The 19,957-nt window shown below is 42.0% G+C and overlaps 1 protein-coding gene across 2 annotated transcripts in view; it reads left to right on the forward strand.

The window, feature by feature from the left end:
• Positions 1-311: 311 nt before the first annotated feature.
• The window catches only part of GNAQ (G protein subunit alpha q), a 313,102-nt gene continuing 293,456 nt past the window's right edge, over positions 312-19,957 (forward strand). For both annotated transcript variants that reach the window (XM_041744377.1, XM_041744379.1), the window contains exon 1: positions 312-1,002. In XM_041744377.1, the coding sequence (XP_041600311.1) occupies positions 867-1,002 (136 nt within the window). In that variant the 5' untranslated portion in view covers positions 312-866. The remainder of the gene's footprint in view (positions 1,003-19,957) is intronic.

Here is a 19,957-nt window from a genome sequence, read left to right on the forward strand (position 1 = left end):
CCGCCGGGGAGCGGCAGGCGAGGCGAGAGCCGCCCGGGAGGCGCGCCGCGGCGGCTGGAGCCCAGGGAAGCGGCGCAGGAGGGGCCGGGCGGCCCCGCCCCCTCCCTCCCTCCGCCCCTCCGCCTCCCCCACCCCCGCCGCCGCCGCCGCCGCCTCCCTCCCGGATCTGTGCTCCAGTTCAGAGAAAGAAGAAAATGTGTGTGTGTGGCGAGGGGGAGGGCGAGCGCTGAGCAGCCGGGCCGGGGGTGGGCGTCCGGCGGAGGCGGGGCGGAGCGGGGGCGGGGGCGGGGGCGGCGGCGGCGGCGGAGCGCGCGGCGGGCGGTGGGCGCGGGCAGGGCCCAGGGCGCCCGGGAGCCGTGTCAGGCGGCGGCGGCGGCGGCGGCGGGGAGCGGGCAGGGGCAGGGGCGGCGGGAGCCGTCGGCGGCCGCTCGCTGCGGGGACGCCCCGGTGGATGTGCTCTCGCCGCCGGGCGCAGGGCTTCGGGGAGCCTCGGCGGCGGCGGCGGCGGCGCGGGGGGCGAGGCGGGCCGCCCGTTCCCAGGCGAGGAGGCGCGGGCGTCTGAGCGAGGCCGGGCGCGGCGGCCTTCCCTCGCGCGCCCCCCGAGCCAGCGCCCGCGGCCGCCTCCCGCGCCCGCCTCGCGCCTCCGGGGCCGGAGCCGCCCGCTCCCGCCGCACCCCCGGCCCACCTGGTGCCCCGGCCCTGGCCTCGGCCCCCGCGGCCGCTCCCCGAGCTCGTCCCGGACGCGCGCCCGGGCGGCGGGGGCTCGGCGGCCACCGCTGCCTCGGGGGAGCGAGGGCGGGAGGGTGTGTGTGCGCGCGTGTGAGCAGGGGGTGCCGGCGGGGCTGCAGCGGAGGCACTTCGGAAGAATGACTCTGGAGTCCATCATGGCGTGCTGCCTGAGCGAGGAGGCCAAGGAAGCCCGGCGGATCAACGACGAGATCGAGCGGCAGCTCCGCAGGGACAAGCGGGACGCCCGCCGGGAGCTCAAGCTGCTGCTGCTCGGTGAGTGCGGCCCGCGGCCCGCGACCCGCCGCCGCCGCCGCCGCCCGCCGCCCTGGGCCCTCCCGCCGGGCCTGCGCGCGCCCCCGCCCCCGGGCCGCGGGCGCCCGCCGCTCGCCGCTCGCCCCTCGCCCCCTCGCCCCGACCCTCGCCCCGACCCTCGGCGGGCGCGCCCCCAGCCGCTAACCTGCGCGGGCGCGCGCACCACCCCCTCCGCGCGCGCCTACACGCGCGCAGACTCCGCGCCGAGGGGTCGGGTCGGGGCTGCGCTGCCCCGGGCCTCGGCCTGTGCCTTTGGTGTCCCCGAGGGCTGCGCCTTCGCGCCGGGCGTTTATCTGCCGAGCCTCGGCTACGCCGCAGACCGCTTCGGGGAGAGGCGCGGGGGTGGAAGGTGGGCAGCGGGGCTGAACTTCCAGCGTCCTGGCCGCGGCGCCCGGTGCTGGAGAGGGGAGGGGGGTGTGTGTGGCCCGAGGGTGGCGAGCCGAGCTGGGGCGCGTTGGGCGACAGCGTGCGGCGGGGAGGCCCGCGTGCATCCGTTGTCAGTGCTGCCTGGGGTCAGCAGAGGCGGGTGTGGTGGGCAGAGGAGCGACCGGATTCCCGAGGAGCGATGATGAGGGAGCCCAGCGGTCGGCCCTCCGAAGAAAGGGGGCTACGTCTGGGGGGGGGGCAAGCTCAGGTGTGTCACGCAAGTGCTGTGCTCTGGCCACCAGACCACCGGAAGGAGGGACCCTGGCGTTTCTTGACCAGTGCCTGGTGACAGGCTGGCTTCTCGTCTGCACCATTCCTTCCAGATAAAGAGGACGGATACGCGAGGGTTGTGCTGTGTGGTTGTTGACAGCGACGGGCTTCTTTTGTTTAATGAGGCAACCCAGATGCAGGCCTGAATTCACAATAGTTACTACTGAAGACCAGCGCAGCCTCTCAGTTACTCTCACGGAAACAAATAGAAACCTTTTGTTTAAAACGGACAGCAATTTTTAATATCTTTGGGATCTGGGCTGGAAGGAAAACGGGAAGTGTATAGCAGAAAATTCCCTTTGATCTCTAAAAAAGCCCCAGCCCTTTTAGCACTAAGTTATCAAGAAAAGGCTGTTTCTCAAATAGGAATTCTATTGATAATTATCTTTGAGAGAATGTTCACAATCAAGGATCAGGGTACACATAGGAGCCAGCGTGACATAACTCTGAGCTGTGGTGGTAGGAAGAGCAAATAGCTTTGCAGTAACAGGCCTGAAAAATGTCTGCACTTGTGTTCAAGATATTTGCGTGTATAATAAATATGTTCCTCAGACGTGGCTGGAAGAAAGAAATATTGTATTGTCAATTCAGATCCGGGAAGCATGCGGCTTCTTTCTTGAGCATTCCATCTCCTGGTTCAGGGAACCAGCTGCCTTTGGGACTCAAGTGCTTATCTACTGGATCATTTACAAAGGGGAACAAAATATAATGATCACAAATAATTACAAATGGTTAACTCACATGCCATGCTTTATGTCTTCATCTTGAAACCAGATTAGATAAATGTGCACATGTTTATAAAGAACAGAAGGCAGAGCGCTGGATAAAAGAGGTGGGCTTTAGGGAATGAAGCCAGGGAAGGGGAAAACTGCAACTGGAAAAATGAAAATTAAAAAGTGTTTTATTCTCATTTTGGGCTACTTCTAACGGCTGAATAATGTGTAATTGAATATGTTGCGAATTCTCGAGATTGAGAAAAATAGAGAGGGGAAGAGAAATAGGCATAGAGTGTGTAAGTGCATGATAAAGGGGGAAAGCATGTGTTTTACAGATACTTAAGAAAGGGTTTTCTTTTTCCCTGTTTACAGTCTTTGTTTATGGTTAGCTGTGAATACAGCATTTGAGATCTCCCAAGCCATCCCTGTTGTCTGAAATGTGACAGCTTGAGGTTCCTAGCCGCTGAGTGAGAACCCAGGGGGTTTGTCTGTTTGAAGGCCTCAGTTTGAATGTCTCGGAGGAAGACTTTTAGGCAAATACACATATATGGACACTTAATTACATACTGTGTATTTAAATAACATAAGGTGCTTTAAAAATGCGCTTGAGGAGATAATTTTATGAGCAAAAAGTGAAACAGTGTTTCTGCTAGAGTGATAGAACTTTTTCCCTTATTAGATATTTGAGTAGGGTTTAGTACAGCCTCTCCCCAGCCCCCAAATATGGCCTATTAGAAGTGGTGGAAAAATATGACAGTAATTTAGCACCCACATTCATCAGTAACATTTAAAAATTATGCAACTTTTTGTTAGAAATACGAGCCCTAGGCATCATCTAAGATTTGTTAGTTTCATGTTCTAGGCATGTGTTGCACTTGTAGCATAAAGAGTTTGATGCCTATACTACTTCTACAGTAAGTGTTTTTTACGAAATGTAGGTGGGGAGGCGAGCTTGTGATTTCATGATTTTTTTGAATCCAGGAGAAAGATGATGGTTGATACGAAGCAGGCAAAGTATTGGGGAAGTCTTTTTTGAAGAACTGCTCTTCTGTCAAGCTGCTTGAATGAGTTCACTGAAACTTCCTGTTCCTACCTGTCCAAAGGAGGTTATAGGATTTATCCTTTCACAGTTTAAAGCTTTATCAATATTTTCAACTACCTTATTTAAGTGGAGGGTTCCTCTTATGTTTAAATGACATTCAGCATAAAATTATTTTCAAAGTAAATTTTAGTTAAAGGCATGACTCCATTTTAGTGGAAATGGATTTATCTGGCAGGGGACCTTTGCACTCACATTCTTATTTTATTTTATATATTAATAATATGAAAACATGAGAAAGAGAAAGTAGTGGTTTCCTGCCTACATGAAAGAATAGCTGTGAAATTTGGGCTGTTTTGATACATACACAGCAATTTTCCCAGTGTATTCTAAATTCTATAGTATTAATATATTTTGATTTTTATTCTTTTTTTAAAATGAACCCAGAAACTTACCATTGTAAAATACCATGTTTAATAATGAGTTCTTGTTTTCTTGACCACATCCATTTTCTGAATTTATTTACATGAGTGTTTTTCTTTGACACCTCAAAGAAAACTTTATATTCTACACACATGTTGCAAGAGAATACCTTATTTTAACTTGGTTTAAGTTTTTCTGTGCCTTGTGAGTGTATAATATGTTACATTTACTTTAACTGATCAATATTTATGAATACTAAATATTTCTATCTGTAGTACATAGGTCACAGTATTTAATACTAATGTGTCTTTAAGTCTGTATATAAGTGGCTTTGAATCCCTGCTTTTAGTCACAGATACTCATGCTGAAATTTTTTTCAGTTCTTTGAAGATATATATTTTTTTTCCTGTTAACCTGTTCTTATTTTATATGTTTTTTAAAATCTTTACCCTTTAGATCTTAATCATCAAACAGGAACATTTGGCAAATGTTTATAATTGATTGGAATCCACCTATTGACAACAGGCAGTTTAGGCCAGTCTTAGATGGAAGAATGTAAGTTCTTGATCTTCTAACTGAATTGCATACGTGATTGTGGATTTTCTTCCTGTTCTACCCTTAGGAGGGTAGGGATTGTGTCTATATTGCTCACTATTAAACCCCAACTTCTAGCACAGTATCTTGAGTCATAGCATGCTCTCAATATGTACTTGTTGAGTGAGTAGATTTATTTATGACCCTCTTGATAGAAACTGGGACCATGAAATAATGAATAAATTATGGAGACACAGGAGTATGTAATGTTTTTAATGGGTGGCAGATAAAATCATGATCGTCACAAAATTGTATGTGACTCTTTGAGCCAATTGAATATACGTGCATTCCAGGATAGGAAGTGTTAATGTAAGATGCTACATCATATACTGAACCAGTGTATTACAGTTCTGTGCTGGGTGTATTTGGGAATGGTAACAGTCATGCTTAAAGTATGAAAGTTTAAAAAGAAAGAAAAAAAAAAGAAAGAAACCATTCCATATCTTGATTACTTTTTATTGTATAGAAGCTAATTTAACCCTGTCATCTTTTGGCCATACACTTTCTGCATGATACACTCAACAGAATGAGTTTTACATTCTCCAGAGCGTGGTGGCAGCTGCACAGATTTTTATGATTTATCTATACAGTTAGATGCGTACCACAGTGATTAAATAACAGAGTTTTAAGAATTGCAGATGGACTATTTTTAATGGAGGGGTATACACATGTACTAAAAACTGTACAGTTACAGAGCAGGAGAGGACTTGGAAGGCTGGGCATTCCCTGGCAAATTTAGACTGTATGGTGAGTTCATTCAAGCGGATCTGGATGAAAGCGCCCGCCCCACGACCCCTCTGCAGAGTTCACTGGAGAAGAATGGGGGGATGTCGATGGTTTGAATTAACCTAGAAGTTAGTGGCCATCCTAGATGGCCACACAATGCAAGGGTCCCTGTAAGGAACCCTAATAACAGCATCTCCTTGGAAATACCAAAATAAGAGTGTTTATGAGACTGCTTTAAAACCAACTAGCTTTATTTTTGCTATGCTTTTCGTTTCCAAGTGTTAAATTTGTTTCTAAATGTCAGGAATTATTTTGATGCATTTCCTCTTTTTCTTTCTGCTTTTCTTGTTTCTTTAAAACAAAGTACTTACAGTTTATATCTGAAGGGTGAAATGAGAGCATCCCTCATAAAAATCAGAGTTGTAGCTCTGACTATAGTATTAGCAAAGGCTTCAGAGTAAGATTTTTGCCTTGAGCCACATAGATTCGTTGTCTAGATCTGCCATGTAACTCATTCTTCTATTTACATGTTATTTCTTCATGTGGGAACTTTGGCATACATTAAAACCATACTCTACAGTGAAGTTGTCCCCTGTATATCGATTCAGATATTTTGGGGGTAAATTTAGAAAGGAGAACCAGGAGAGTAATTTATAGTGGCCATTTTGTTTATTACAAATAAATTCGATAGCCTCCTTTTCATTAAAAACAACAACAAAACAACAGCCCCTCTCCACTTTATAAGAGATGGCTTAGATTCAAATTTCAGAGGTGCCTATTGAACATAGTTATGATTTTTATTACAGATGAATTTTTTAAGGACCCGAAACAGCTTTCACAGTTGTGAGGCTGTGTGCTATGCTAAACTTAGCAGAAAAAAAAAGGAACAGATTTTTCTTCATGATCCAGGCAAACTTACACTTGAGAAGAAATGAACTAGATTTTCCAAGGATGGTTTTGATTCCGGCATTCATATTAATTTTTCTTTAAGGGGAGGTTATTAAATCTGTTGATATTAATGGAACTGTTGATTGGGTGTTGTAGAGGAAAAATAGGTAGCTCAAATGGTTCTTGGGAAGGAGAAGCCATTTTAAGAAGGTTAGGATTGCTTTCTTCTTAAGAAGGTGGAGGGAGGCAGTCTGTTTCCTCTAGACTCTTATGTTTTGGGTTGAGGGAAATACAAGTATTTGTAGCAACAAATTTGAGGTCTGGTTTCAGAAGGAAACTTTTATAATGGCTTTTCAGCAATGTTAAGATCTTTGCAGAAATAGTCCAAGGCAAGTGTGAAGTAGCAATGGAAGGTAAAATGTGTGATTGTTGGTAATTAAATCTGTAGCAATAACTGACTACAGTAAACCGTGAATGTTTCCTCTTGTTCTGCCGAATGGAGTAACATTAAAGACAGAGCTATTCTCAGACCCAAACAGGATTTTTGTGTGAACAGCTGTTACTAATAAAATTATAGGAAGTTGTTCGACAATCACCTTTGATTTGTTATGTTACCAATATGTAAAAATCTGTCAGATTTCTCATCTAACGTGTAGTAAGAGGAAGAAAAGGACCTAACCATGCTGTCGGAAATGAGTTCACAAATCCTAGGTGGTTGTGGGTCCGGACTTTATAAACAAAAATAAATATCCATATTTTGATGCTGAGATCCGAAATCTGAATTCGCTTAATGGCTCTGGGGTTGACCTTTATACCTGGCCATCATTTCTGAGATCAGTGCAGAATATTTTGTTAAATGCCTTCACAGTTGAATTTTAAGAACAAAATGAGTATTATTACAAATTCATTTATTCCACAAACGTTTGCCAGTTATTGGAAAATAAACATTTCCTCCATTTCTTTTTTTAAGTTTTTAAACAGGCATATCTTCTGAAAGAACAGTTGCATACAAAATACTGGTCAAATGAACAAGCATTAAACACCTAATATACGCAAAATAACGTGCTGTGTGAGACGCTCCTATTTCTTATTTGTCAACAGGAAAGACGACAAGCACTTTTCACAGCTTTTGTTGTTTCTCCGTTGACGCCCTCGGATGGACATGTCCTTCTGAGTTTTATCCTTCCTGGCATTGGCTTTTTTATTGGCTCTTAATACAAAGAAAAAAACAAAATAATCTGAAGGCCATTGTAGAAGCTTTTCCGGGGATTACACAACTGGGGAAAGCAGATGATCTTGAGAATTATTTCCTTGGCGCATATTGTTTTTTTTGCCTTTCGCCGTGAGAAATGATTACTGACCACTTGGCCGGAGCTCTAACTGGATTGGCAGCACCATGAAGGCAAAGATAGTGGCTCTTGTTATTTTGTGTCTCGACGCAGGGCACAGCCTGGCTCCATGTGCCCTGATCCTGTTGTCAGGATCCCAGGCCTTGTGGCATAGGAGGGTGTGGGCGGGGTGGGCAGCCAGGTTCCCCCAAAGAAAGAGCAGTTGGAGGCCTCGAAGGTAAACTTTTTGCTCTCGTCTAACAGGTACCATCCATAGGGTCTCCTCTTAGCCGTTTTGGGGGGCCACCTAGGCCACAACGAAAGAAATTCTGTTGTTTTTTTTTTAAGATTTTTAAATTTATTTATGCATGAGAGACACACAGAGAGAGAGAGAGAGAGAGAGAGAGAGAGAGAGAGAGGCAGAGACACAGGCAGAGGGGGAAGCAGGCTCCACGCAGGAGCCCGATGTGGGACCTGATCCCAGGACTCCACGATCATGCCCAGCACCGAAGGCAGGCGCTAAAACGGCTGAGCCACCCAGGGATTCCCAGGAATTCTGTTTTAACACTGGAATAGTCTGGAGTAGTCTTCATCCCCATGCTTGCTTCTCATTCCTTGTCTAGCGAGAGAATTATTCAGTTGAACATTCACATACTGTTTCAGGTTGAAAAGCCAATGGCAGTTTGTGCAGCAGTTTGAATAGAAAACTGTTACACACACAAGTCCTTTGAAATGCAAAAATTCCATGCACCTTTATTACAGGATTAATTTTGGATGGTGAGCGGTTTGACTGCTTTAGAAACAAAAGTAGTTGTTTCAAGGAAGTGTGTAATGGATTGTGGGGCAGTTGGGAACTAGGATGTTATTAATGCCTTTATATTCCTGAAACCTCACAGAAGGGAACGATAATTGATCCACAAATTAAAAAGAGCAAGAGCGAGTCTTTTTGGCTCTGTTGCAGGAAGTGAATAGTGATGTTTAGAAACCTATTCCTGCATATTCCTAAGAGATAGCCTTGAGTTTTTTCCCTTTAGAGAACTGAACCGAAATGATGAATTCATTACCTCTTCTCGGAATCCCGACTTCTTTGTTGCTGTTGTTCCTTTGTTCGCCATTACTTGTTAAAAAGTCAGAAGGTGTTTTTCTTTGTTTTTTTTTTGTATTTTTAAAACTTAAAAAAAATCTTCATTTTTTTTTTTTTTTAATTGTTCCTTTCCTACATTTCCTTTTGCTGTAGGAGCTAGCAGAGTGATGGGTGGCACCCTCGATATATTTCCTGGTGGCTGCAACTGACGAGTTGTTTCTAGAGACAGGTGCTCCCATGTCTTAGCCCCCCTCTACTATTCCAGCTGTGGGCTGCAGGCCTCCCAGATAACCCTTCAATGCAGATACCACCCACCCATTTACTCTAATTGCAGGGCTTCCAGTGCGAGTTCCTTAGCTTGCCTGGCATCCTCATTTCCTTACGATTTAGGGAACTTCCAAGTTGGGGCTTCCTTCAAACATGTGGCTCTGAGCTGGTGAGGGGAAGTTGGGTGTTTTAATATATTAAAAGGACACTCGTGAGTGTGCTTTTGGGAGATGATTAACTTTCTTTAGCAACAGTTTAATCGGCAAAACAAAAATACGTTGTTAACTGAATAAAATGCACACAATTCTCCTTCCTTTTTCAGAGAGCATAGACTGGAGATTGGTTCATGGTTACCAGCAGAGAGTGAGCGAGCCAGTGAGTGTTGAGCTATCATGTGCCACGGGGTTTCAAAATAGAGTGCAGTGCATTTGCTAGAAAGGAGGAAGGTGCTGTAGGCCTGTGTTGAGTAATAGCAAAATCTTTCTCATTTCATGACTTGAGCATTCTCATCCCAGTCACTTGAGAGCCTTAAAACCTCTCTCTCTGCTTGTATTTCTGTACAGAGAGGTAGGATAGCATTAGCATAGGCCTTTGCTTTTGTTATTGCTTTTGTTATACTTAGGCAGCCTGAGTAGATTTTGGGGGTTGTTGTTGTTGTTTAAGGCAACGATGCAATGTTAATTTCTAACGGTGTAAATTGATATTTTAGGACCTACACTTTTCAGAGCTGCTTCATTATACTATATGTTCTTTCTGCAGATGGCAAATGCAGTCTTCCTTCTGTCCTAAAGAGCTGACCCATTTCCTGTAACTTGTTCTAATAATACAGGATGACTTGAATTCTTGTTTCTAGTTTGCCCTTAAAAGAATGCCAGGGTACTTGTTAGGTGTTTTAACTCTTGTTTTTCTAACGCTTGTGATGTATTTTTGAAAATTGGTAAGTCATGCAAAAGCAATAGCCCACTGGCACGGTGAAAGTTTATTCAGCTAAACACATAACCCCCCACAGCTCTGCATATTGGTTTAGTTATGTGGATTTTTAAAAATCTAAAACCTGTAACTGAAGGGAAGTCAAGTACTCCTGCTTATCTCTTTGAACTCACCTGAAGGTGTTTTCTTTCATTTGTGCCTTTACTGTTTTTATAGAAACCTGTCAAATGATGAGATGGGACCAAATCGAAGGGCTGTTTGAATCTTGAAACTTTCTGTGCCTTCCCTCTGCAGCTCTGGCATCTTGGCCCATGTCGGCCCAAATTCTTTGCGGACAGGGGGCCTGAGCCCCAGCCCTCTCCAGTAGTGACAGGCGGTCCGGGAGGCACCGGCAGGTCTGGTGGAGTCCTGGCCGCCCTCCCTGTCCTCTCTGTCCCCTCTGAAAAAACCCTGAGCTTCCCTGCAGGCGGCTCCCACAGCTCTGGGGAAGAGTGTGGATGCATTAGCGAGTCTGTCCAGAGCCGCCCCTCATGCTGCCTGGCCTGCTGCTGATAGTTTGACTGCCTTCACAGGGAATGGTATCAAAAGCCGCCTGTCACATCAGCATGGGTCTCCGGCTTCCTGCAGGAAGGGCGATATCCTGGCAGGCACGGGCTGGAGGCTGAGGGCCGGGCGCAGTGTTCAAGCACTGCCTGGCTTAGGCCAGGGTGCTTTCTTAGGTACTGTGAGGCCACTGCCTTCGACTCACTACTACTATTTTTTTTTTCCTTCATTGGCTTTTAAGCAATGCTTTTCATTTACTTACAGAGAATCTCTGCTGCCCAAGCCCATTGCTGCACTTCTCAGTGAGAGCAGGTGGGTCATTGGCGCCTGGGCATAAGGAGTCCTCATACACCTCGGAGGAGCACCTTTGAGGGACTGCTTTGTATTTGGAGCCTGTGGGTCCCTTTTCTAGGGCCTTCCAGGGAAGATGTAGAATTAACTCAGGGATATACCATTTCTGTCTATTTTTTCTTTTTTTTTTTTTTTAATTTTTTTTTTAAATTTTTATTTATTTATGATAGTCACAGAGAGAGAGAGAGAAAGGCAGAGACATAGGCAGAGGGAGAAGCAGGCTCCATGCACCGGGAGCCTGACGTGGGACTCGATCCCGGGTCTCCAGGATCGTGCCCTGGGCCAAAGGCAAGCGCCAAACCACTGCGCCACCCAGGGATCCCGTTCTGTCTATTTTTTCTAACATGAATTTGCCCATTCCCCCGACCCTCCTTGGGGCTTTCATCGAAACCAGAAAAACAGATAGGGGCCTGTTTTTCTGAACTGCCCTCAGTTGTCATACCATGTCAGAGAAACTTCAAGAAGGCGACTTCCTGTGTCCCGCAACTGCCTTCTGGAGAAACGGCTCCATGACCAAAGAAGGAACAGTTAGACTCTCAGCTTGGGTCCACAGAAGAGCCTAATTCCCTTGGAGGTGCCAGGCAGGTGTTTGGCATTTACCGACCCCTGCTTTCTTCCCAGCCATGGCCTCTTCCTCACGATCTTTTCAGCTGGATTGCAGATTTGGAGTTGGGCAGGTGCCGAGGAAAAGAACAGTCACAGGCGAAGGAGAGTAGTGGGGGATCTAGCGGGACTTGGCTGGGCAGAGGGTGTGGTTGCTAGTCAGGGTGGAGCAGTCGTGTCTTTGCTAGACTCTGGAGAACAAAGGAGAGGTGCCCTTTTCTTTGGCTTGGTGTCTTTTTGCAGAAAGAGCCCGGACCAGTGCAGCTTGCCAGCTCCACTGCCTTGCTGCATTTCTTGATCACTGTCACATCTCATGAGCCTTCCTCTCCTGGATCCCGGAGTGGGAGATGAGCAAGTGTCGCAGGCTTGGTTGTACAGTAGCAGTTTTTGCTGCTTGCATTCCCTCCTGACCTTCCACTCCCAGAGGTGGTTACATAGACCAAGTGCAGAACGCCTGTGTCAAGCTGTGTCCCCAGAAAAACCATTCACACGTTATAAAGGAAACTTACAACGTGGCTTCTCTCTCTCTCTTTTTGAATCTGGCAGCTATTTAAGGTGATGGAAATGCATCTGTGACTGTATTGAGAGCTCTGCTAATCTGCTGGTGGGTTATTAGAATGTCTCTTGAGAGATCCTTGTCCAGGAAATCTGCTTTCACCTGGCTTGCTTCTCCTACAATAGAGCACCTGCCAGTTGCACAGGGCAAAAAGTAGATAAGTAGTAGCCTGGGAGATTCTTGCCAAGTGGATTCACACTCAGGTGGAGGCACGTAATATAGAAGTCATCTTGTAATTTTAGCTGAGAAAGGCACCTTTCAATTGGTGTGTTCTCTTAGGAGTTGGTCACATTCTGGGCTGTCACATCCAAACCCCAGGAGTGGATTATTCAGTAGGCCCTAAAGCCTATCTCCATTTATAATCAATATTCAGAAGGGGCTTTGTCGATGATAGAAATTGACTTATGAGGATTTCTTCACTCAAAATGTAGGTGAATATATTTGGAATAATTTTGAATAATTTGAAAGCAGAGCTAGGGAGTGCTGAAACAAAAGATACTTGAAATCAACCTCTATTTTTATTACCAATCAAGTCTTGATGGGTCAAGAACTAATAAACTACCATAATACTGGCTCCTCTTGGAGTCAAGTGTAGAGGGAACACGGATTCTAGAGATGGAAGTGCCTTGATGTCTTCAGGGACTAATAAATGGGATGAGCATCCTAGTTTCTCCTATTATGTGTTGGGTCACCATCTGAGATGTTACACAGAGCACATTAGAAATGACTAAAATATTCTGGGCATATATCTGTCTCTTGTAATGATGAGTCCCCAAAGTTTCCCATGTTCTGTGAGGAAAGATATCTATATGTTGCTTGATTTTTGACAAACAATTCGTATTTCCCTCTCCATACAGTTCTTGACAAAAGGTTGCATTTTAATGGAGGAAATCCTAGGACTTCATTAATACTATTTCTTAGGAAATCTTGACTCCAGTATATTTTCATCAAAATCACCAGCAGTGTCCTTTGAGAAACACATTTGCTCTAGGGCTTTCCACTCCAGGCTATGCTTATTAAGGGAACAGAGAATCTTGTCTAGGGTTTTCTAAATCCCTAGAGTCTGTCTGTGAATTGCTACTCAAATTATGATATATCCTTCCCAGAATTAATTAATGCATTGTGCATCCCAGTATTTTGGGTCATAGGGTAACACAATGATTTGTTTTTTTCTGTTAAATATATTCTTTCTTTATATAATGTATCTTCAAACAGTATGCTACCACCTGGATTTATATTGTATTTTATTTTCTTTTTGGAATGAAATAAGAGCACTTGAGATAGATATCCTTTGGTGGTATGATTGTTTTCTAAAATAGTACAGTTTAATGATGAGAATAACCTTTGTATTCAATAGACAGAGTTTGAATCAAGAAATGTTTATTTTCTTCCACTTAAGGACTTTCTTACCTTCTTGGAATGCCTGGGTGGCTCAGCAGTTGAGTATCTGCCTTTGGCTCAGGGCATGTTCCTGGAGTCCTGAGATCAAGTCCCACATCAGGCTCCCTGCACGGAGCCTGCTTTTCCCTCTGCCTGTGTCTCTGCCTCTCACTCTGTGTGTCTCATGAATAAATAAATAAAATCTTAAAAAGAAAAAAATAATTTTCTTATATTCTTAAGAAATACATTGTTGTTTTCATGTTGGCCTTCAAGAGAATGGCAGTCCGTTTTATGTTAATAACTTTTTTTAGAGGGCATTAACTTTTTTTTGAAGTATAGTTGACACAGAATGTTACATTAGTTTCAGGTATACAATAATATTTTTTGTGTTTCGTTTTCCAGTGATTTTGAAATATTATAAATAATGGAATCGTTTACACAAAGTTTGAAAAAAAATTAAAATTTATTCATAAATTTATCCAAAGTGTACTAAACTAAGAAACGTGATTTTTTTCTTTTTGTGCGTGTGATCCTTTCTAGTCTGTTTTATTTTGATATGTTTCTTACAAAGGTATAATCGTACTGTGTAATTTAACATGATATTGTAAGCATTTTCTGGCTGTATATACTTCATATTAATATTTAGAATTGCTGTATAATATTCTTTTTTAAAAAAAGATTTTATTTATTTATTTATTTATTTATTTATTTATTTATTTATTTATTTATTTATGAGGGAGAGAGAGTGTGAGGGAGTGTATGAGTGGGGGAAGGAGCAGAGGGGAGGGACCAGCAGATTCCATGCTGAGCAGAGCCCTACCTGGGCTCTATCTCATGAGCCTGAGATGGCACCCAAGCCAAAACCAAGAATCAAGATGCTTAATTGGACACGTGACCAACTGAGCTACCCAGGTGCTCCTGTGTAATATCCTTTTTTTTTTTTTTTGGAGGTTTTTTTTTTTTTTTATTTTGAGGTGTGTAATATCCTTTTAAAGGATATATATGATTTGCTTGCTTATTTTTGTATTTTTTTGGGGGGGGGCATTTATATTTTTCCCACTATTACCTTTTTTTTTTTTTTTGAGGGGAGAGGAGCAGAGGGAGAGGGAGAATCTCAGGCAGACTCCACACCCAGCGTATGAGCCTGCAGTGGGGCTCTGTTGCACAACCCTGAGATCATGACCTGAGCTGAAATCAAGAGTCAGTCCGTCGCTTAACTCACCAAGCCACCCAGACAACCTCCAATGTTACCATTTTTAAAATAAAGCTGTGATGGAATTCTTGGTGGACTTAGCATTTTTTAAACAACGTATACACATACTTTATTAGACTAGATTCGTAGAAATGTTAACTCTCGGTCTGAGGATATGAAAAATTTTATAAATTGATTGCATGCATCTAAAACACATCTTAGAAGTGATTGTATGCAATTTGCAATGACATGAATAATATGAGGGTATCAAAAAGTTAATAGGCAAGAAAAATGGTATGTAATTTTAAATTTTGGCTTTATTTGATCACTAGTGAGAATGATCATTTGCCCATGTGTTGTTTCTAGTTGGATCTCTTATTTTGTAAGTTGTCTCTTTATTTCCTTTGTCTATTTATGATTTCTGAACATACATATGAAATTAGCCTTTTCTGTATTTGCCATAAAAAACTTAACCCCAGTCTTTTGTTTTTCTTTCTCTTTGTTTTGTACTATTTATTTAATACAGAAGCTTTTAATTATTTTGAAGCCAACTCTGTTGATCTTTTGCTGTTCTGTTTTAAGATGAAGATCTAAGTCTGGTTTAGACATTGCATGAAAGTCAGATACACTTTAGTTGTTAAGGCCAAAACTAGTTTGAATGTAATGTTTATACATTACTGTTGTATGATTGTTTTTCTTCTAAAATGAGAAAGAAATACACATAAGTTCATACTGTTACAGATTATACAACATAAGTTGTTCTGTATATAATTGGCTTTTTTCATCCAGTAGTGTGTAATAGATACCTTGCCATATTACTATAAATCTTTTGCATCATGCTTATGGCTTGTTAGTGTTGCAATGTATTTTTTTGTTGTTGTTGTTCCAGTGTAGTTTTGGTGTGCTGGAGTTAACAGATATCTCCTCGTGAAAGCCAGTTGTACGCATTTCTTCTAAATTCTCTGTTCAATGACTTCACTCTGTTATCTGGAAATCAGCCATGATGGGGAGTATTTACACCCTGGAAATTGGCAAGTGCTACAAATCAGGGCTTACCCCTCCCACTGGGAGAAGTTACTGTTAAACATTTACCAGCACACTATGGTTTATACCTGATGCTTATTGAAGGATATTTAGTTTTATTCCATTAAAAAATGTTGTAACTAATGCTACAGTGAATATTGTAGGGGATCCATTTTGTTCATTTGTTCAACTGACCCTTCAGCAGTTCTTCAGCGTTAGGTCATCAGACAAATGGTAGGCTTTTAAAAAAATTTTTGATACACATCACCACCTTATCTTTCAGAAAGGTTGTATTAGTTTACTTTCCCACCTCTGGTGTGCATTAATGACCATTTTGCCAATTGATGGGTTAAAAAAAAATCTTTATTTGCAATTTATTGGATTAATTTCTATTATACAGTCTTTTTTTTCTATGCTGCCTATTTACAAAATAAGTATTTCAATTTGTTATTTAGTTTAGATTTTTTATCACTTTTAGCTTCAACTTTATTAGCTTAGCTTTTTCTAGGAAATTCACCATTTTATCTGCAGAAGGATGGAGTGCTCAAGGATGAATATCTCCAAGGGGAAAAGAAAATAGAACTGATAAGATTATATGACAGGTTTGGCCATGTACAAAATTGTACTGAAACACAAAGCTTTTATTTATTTATTTGTTTGTTTATTTATTTATTTAGATTTTATTTATTCGAAAGAGAGAGAGAAGCAGGCAGAGGGAGCAGCAGGCTCCATGCAGGGAGCCCGATGGTGGGATTCGATTCTGGGACTCCAGGATCACGCCCTGGGCCGAAGGCAGGTGCCCAACCGCTGAGCCACCCAGGGATCCCAACACAAAGCTTTTAATTATGATGAAGTCTAATTTATTTTTTCTGTTGTTTCTTATGCTTTGGGTATCATATATAAGAAACTCTTGCTAAATTCAAGGTCACAAAGATTTACCTTCATGTCTTCTTCTAAGAGTTGTATCGATTTAGGTCTTAGATGTAGCTCTTTGATCCAGTTTGAAGTGGTTTTTGTATATGGTATGAGGTAGAGTTCTGACTTCATTTTTTTTACAAGTGGATGTCTAGTGGTCCATTTTTTGTAAAGATACATTCTTTCCCCATTGTGTGGTCTTGGCACCTGTGTTATTTATTTTTGTCTGTCTTTCTTTCTTTCTTTCTTTCTTTCTTTCTTTCTTTCTTTCTTTCTTTTTCTTTCTTCCTTTCAATTTCTGTAGGTTTATTTGGTTGGCCTTTTTCTATTTTCTTGAGTTAAGATTGTTTGATTATTTTAATATTTTCGGGATTTGAGTTAGAAGTGTTTAAAGCTTTGAATTTTTCTACTTGTTTCTATGTAGTGTTTATATCTCCTTTAGACAGACATTCTAAAATTATGGTTTTGATTTCTGTCTTTGAACCAGGGTTCTTTAAGATAATTTAAAATTTTCTAAGTGTTTGTGATTTTTTTGTTGTTTATTCCTAGTCTTACATCATTTTGATAGGAGAATGTGGTCTGTACTATTTTTACATTTTGGAATGTATTGTAGCCTAAGAATGTAGTCAGTTTTTGTTCTATGAATATACTGTGTGTGTGTGTGTGTGTGTGTATATATATATAATAAAACATAAATTTATGAGTGTCACTTAATTTTCTTGCTTATGTTTGTGGTTAATCTCCATATTTATATTATATTGTGAATCTCCCAAGTACTGAGAATTGAGCTGAAGCCTTCATTAATTCCAGTGTTTATGGCAATTTCTCCTATTTCCAGAGATTTTTGTTCTATTTATGCAAGTATTCTGTTTTCATGTACCTTAAAAATGTCCACAAGAATGAAACTTCCATCCCATAACATTACCTTTTTATATGTCAATTCTGTTATATCTTGAATTCAGCTTTGTTGGCTATTAATATGGGTCTTTTGTTTCCATTTGTTTAGCTTGTTTCTCCATCTGTTTCCAACTATCCTTATCTCTTGGTTGCTCCTCTCAGAGGTTTTGATTTATTTTTGTTGTATCCTCATTTTGAGAATCTTTTTCCTTAAATGGATGAGTTCATTCTGTTTACACATGTCTATACCATAGATGCGATTGAGTGTTTTGCATCTGATTTCTGTCTTCTGACTCTTTTATTGATTTCTGGCAGTTCTCTTCATCTTTCCCATTTCTTCCTCCTTTCCTCTCTCCCTCCTTTGCTATTTGGTTTGTATTGAGTTTCTTGTATTTTCCACCTGTGATAATTTGAAACATCCATAGTTCACTTTTAATTTTACTGTTGGTAGTCTATATAGCTTCTAGTGGTATTCAAGTTATGTTTCTCAATTTATCAACTTCAGAGATGGGGTAGTATTTATTGTGGTCCCCCCCCCACGTCCCCGCCCCGTGTGTATGAAGAAATTTGTTCATGTATAACGGAGGTGAGGGTGGGTGGGGGGTGGTTGGGAAGGTTGGTTGGTTGTTTTTTTAATTAGGCTCCAGGCCCAGCCTGGTGCTCGACATGGGGCTTGACTTCATGACCCTGAGTTTGAGACCTGAGCTGAGATCCAGTTTGATGCTTAATTAAATCACCCAGATGCCCTGGGGTTGGGAAACTCGTAAAGTGTGAGACAGTAAATATTTTTGGCTCTATGGGCCATATGATCTCTGTTGCCCCTATTCAGCTCTGCCACAGATTTTATCAGTGAATGGGTATGGGTATGTTCAAATAAAACTTTATTTACAAAAATGGACAGCAAGCTAGATTTGACACTGTGGCTATAATTTACCAACCTCTAATCTCTATTACTTCCATTCTCTGCTTTCCCTTGTATGCAATTTGCATGTTCTGAATTTTTCTTACTCCTATTATAGATAAAAGTTATACCAGACTTGTAAGAGTTCTCTAAATCTTAATGATTAGTAAGACTATTAACACATTTTGTTTTGTACATATATTTAATTTTTTCTGTCTTCTCTGAGACAACACTGAATGTATCAAATGATAAAACTTTTATAAGAACAACATAAACTTGTCTGTGGCTGAGGACAGTTTTCTGAAGGTTCATGTCTATCCTTGTAATTTTATTGGTGGTCGCTGAAAGGCTAAACATACAGAAAACAGAGATTTTCTTAGTTTGAATGTAAAAGGATATTTGTGTCTGTTGGCCTGAGAGGGGTACATGGTATTCAAGATAGTTATCACATTCTTTTGTTGTTGTTGTTATTCCTTTATTTATCTGAGAGAGAGAGAGAGAGAGAGAGAGAGAGAGAGAGGAGGGACCGAGGGGGAGGGAGTGGGACAAGTGACTGCACTGAGCCTGATGCAGGGGCTCTATCCCAGGACCCTGGGATCATGACCTGAGCCAAAATCCCCTAGGAGCCACCAGGAGCCCTGCTCTTTTTCTTAATCTGCATTTTGTGTATTTTGCCCTTTCCCTGATTACAGCTTTCTGACTATTCAGATTCAGGAGATCTTCTCTTTCATCCGGAAATAGTTTGTTCTCCTTACTTTTTTTGTTCACTTCCCCTGGCATAAAGTTAACGTTTGACCTTGCAGCCTATGTGAACATTAACATTTCACAAGTGATTCTGTAGTTTGGCAAAGTTCATACGCAGAGTGACTTTATTTTCACTTTCTAAAACCCTTAATTTTTTGATTTCATATTCAGTACCTGGGATGATCACAGGGAATCATTTCTCATTAAGCCTAAAGAAGCCCATCAAAGCATTTTGTTATGTATTGCTTATTATTCAGCATTCATTCATAGATTTTAGTATTTATATATATTTGTGTCTATAATTACAACTACATATTTAGCATTAATTCTGTATTTAAATAAATGCTCATCACCAGATATTTCTTCTCTCATTTTCTTTAATTGTATGCTTTTATTTATTTCACTTACGAGTTGGCTGGATTACAGTTTCAGATAGATTTTTCATTAAGGGTCCGTGGATAATATATTTATTTGAGTTCTTGTGTATTTGGGAATGCCTTTCTGTGGAATTCATGTACAAATGACACCCCGCAGGGGTCTAGCCTTCTTGGACTACGCATCTTTTCTGTCCATGTTGCTTGCCACATGGTGGATGTTGCTCCATTGTTCCCTGACATCTACATTTGATGAGAAGTCTGCAGTCAGCCAGAGTATTTTTTTTTCTTAGTGATTTGCTTTTTCTATGTGGACACCTCTTTTGTTCCTTAAATGGAAGTTTTAATAACTTCACCAGATTTTGCTTCACTGTTTTATCTTCTTTATTATTTATCCTGAAGCACTCTGAACCCTTTCTGGCTGTATTTTTACCCTTTCATTTCAGGGATTTCCCCCAATTAATCATTGAATATTTCCTCTGTTCCACAGGAATTTTTTTCTTCTTGAGGCAAACCAGTTCTTCATATATTGGACTTCTGTTGTTTCTCTACCAAAGCTGTCAGCTTGCCTTTAATTGCTTCATTTCTACATTCTTTTCCTTGTGTGATTTGCTCAGCTTTCTTCCCTGCAACACTGATTTGGCAGTGCTTGGCATATAACTGGCATGTGCTAATAAGTAGGTTTGGAATGACGGAAGTTCCTGCTGTACAGTTTTTATTCTTCGACTTTCATTTTCAAGTTCTGT

The sequence above is a fragment of the Vulpes lagopus genome, chromosome 2 (assembly GCF_018345385.1).
Source record: "Vulpes lagopus strain Blue_001 chromosome 2, ASM1834538v1, whole genome shotgun sequence".
In the NCBI taxonomy this organism is placed as follows: Eukaryota; Metazoa; Chordata; class Mammalia; order Carnivora; family Canidae; genus Vulpes; species Vulpes lagopus.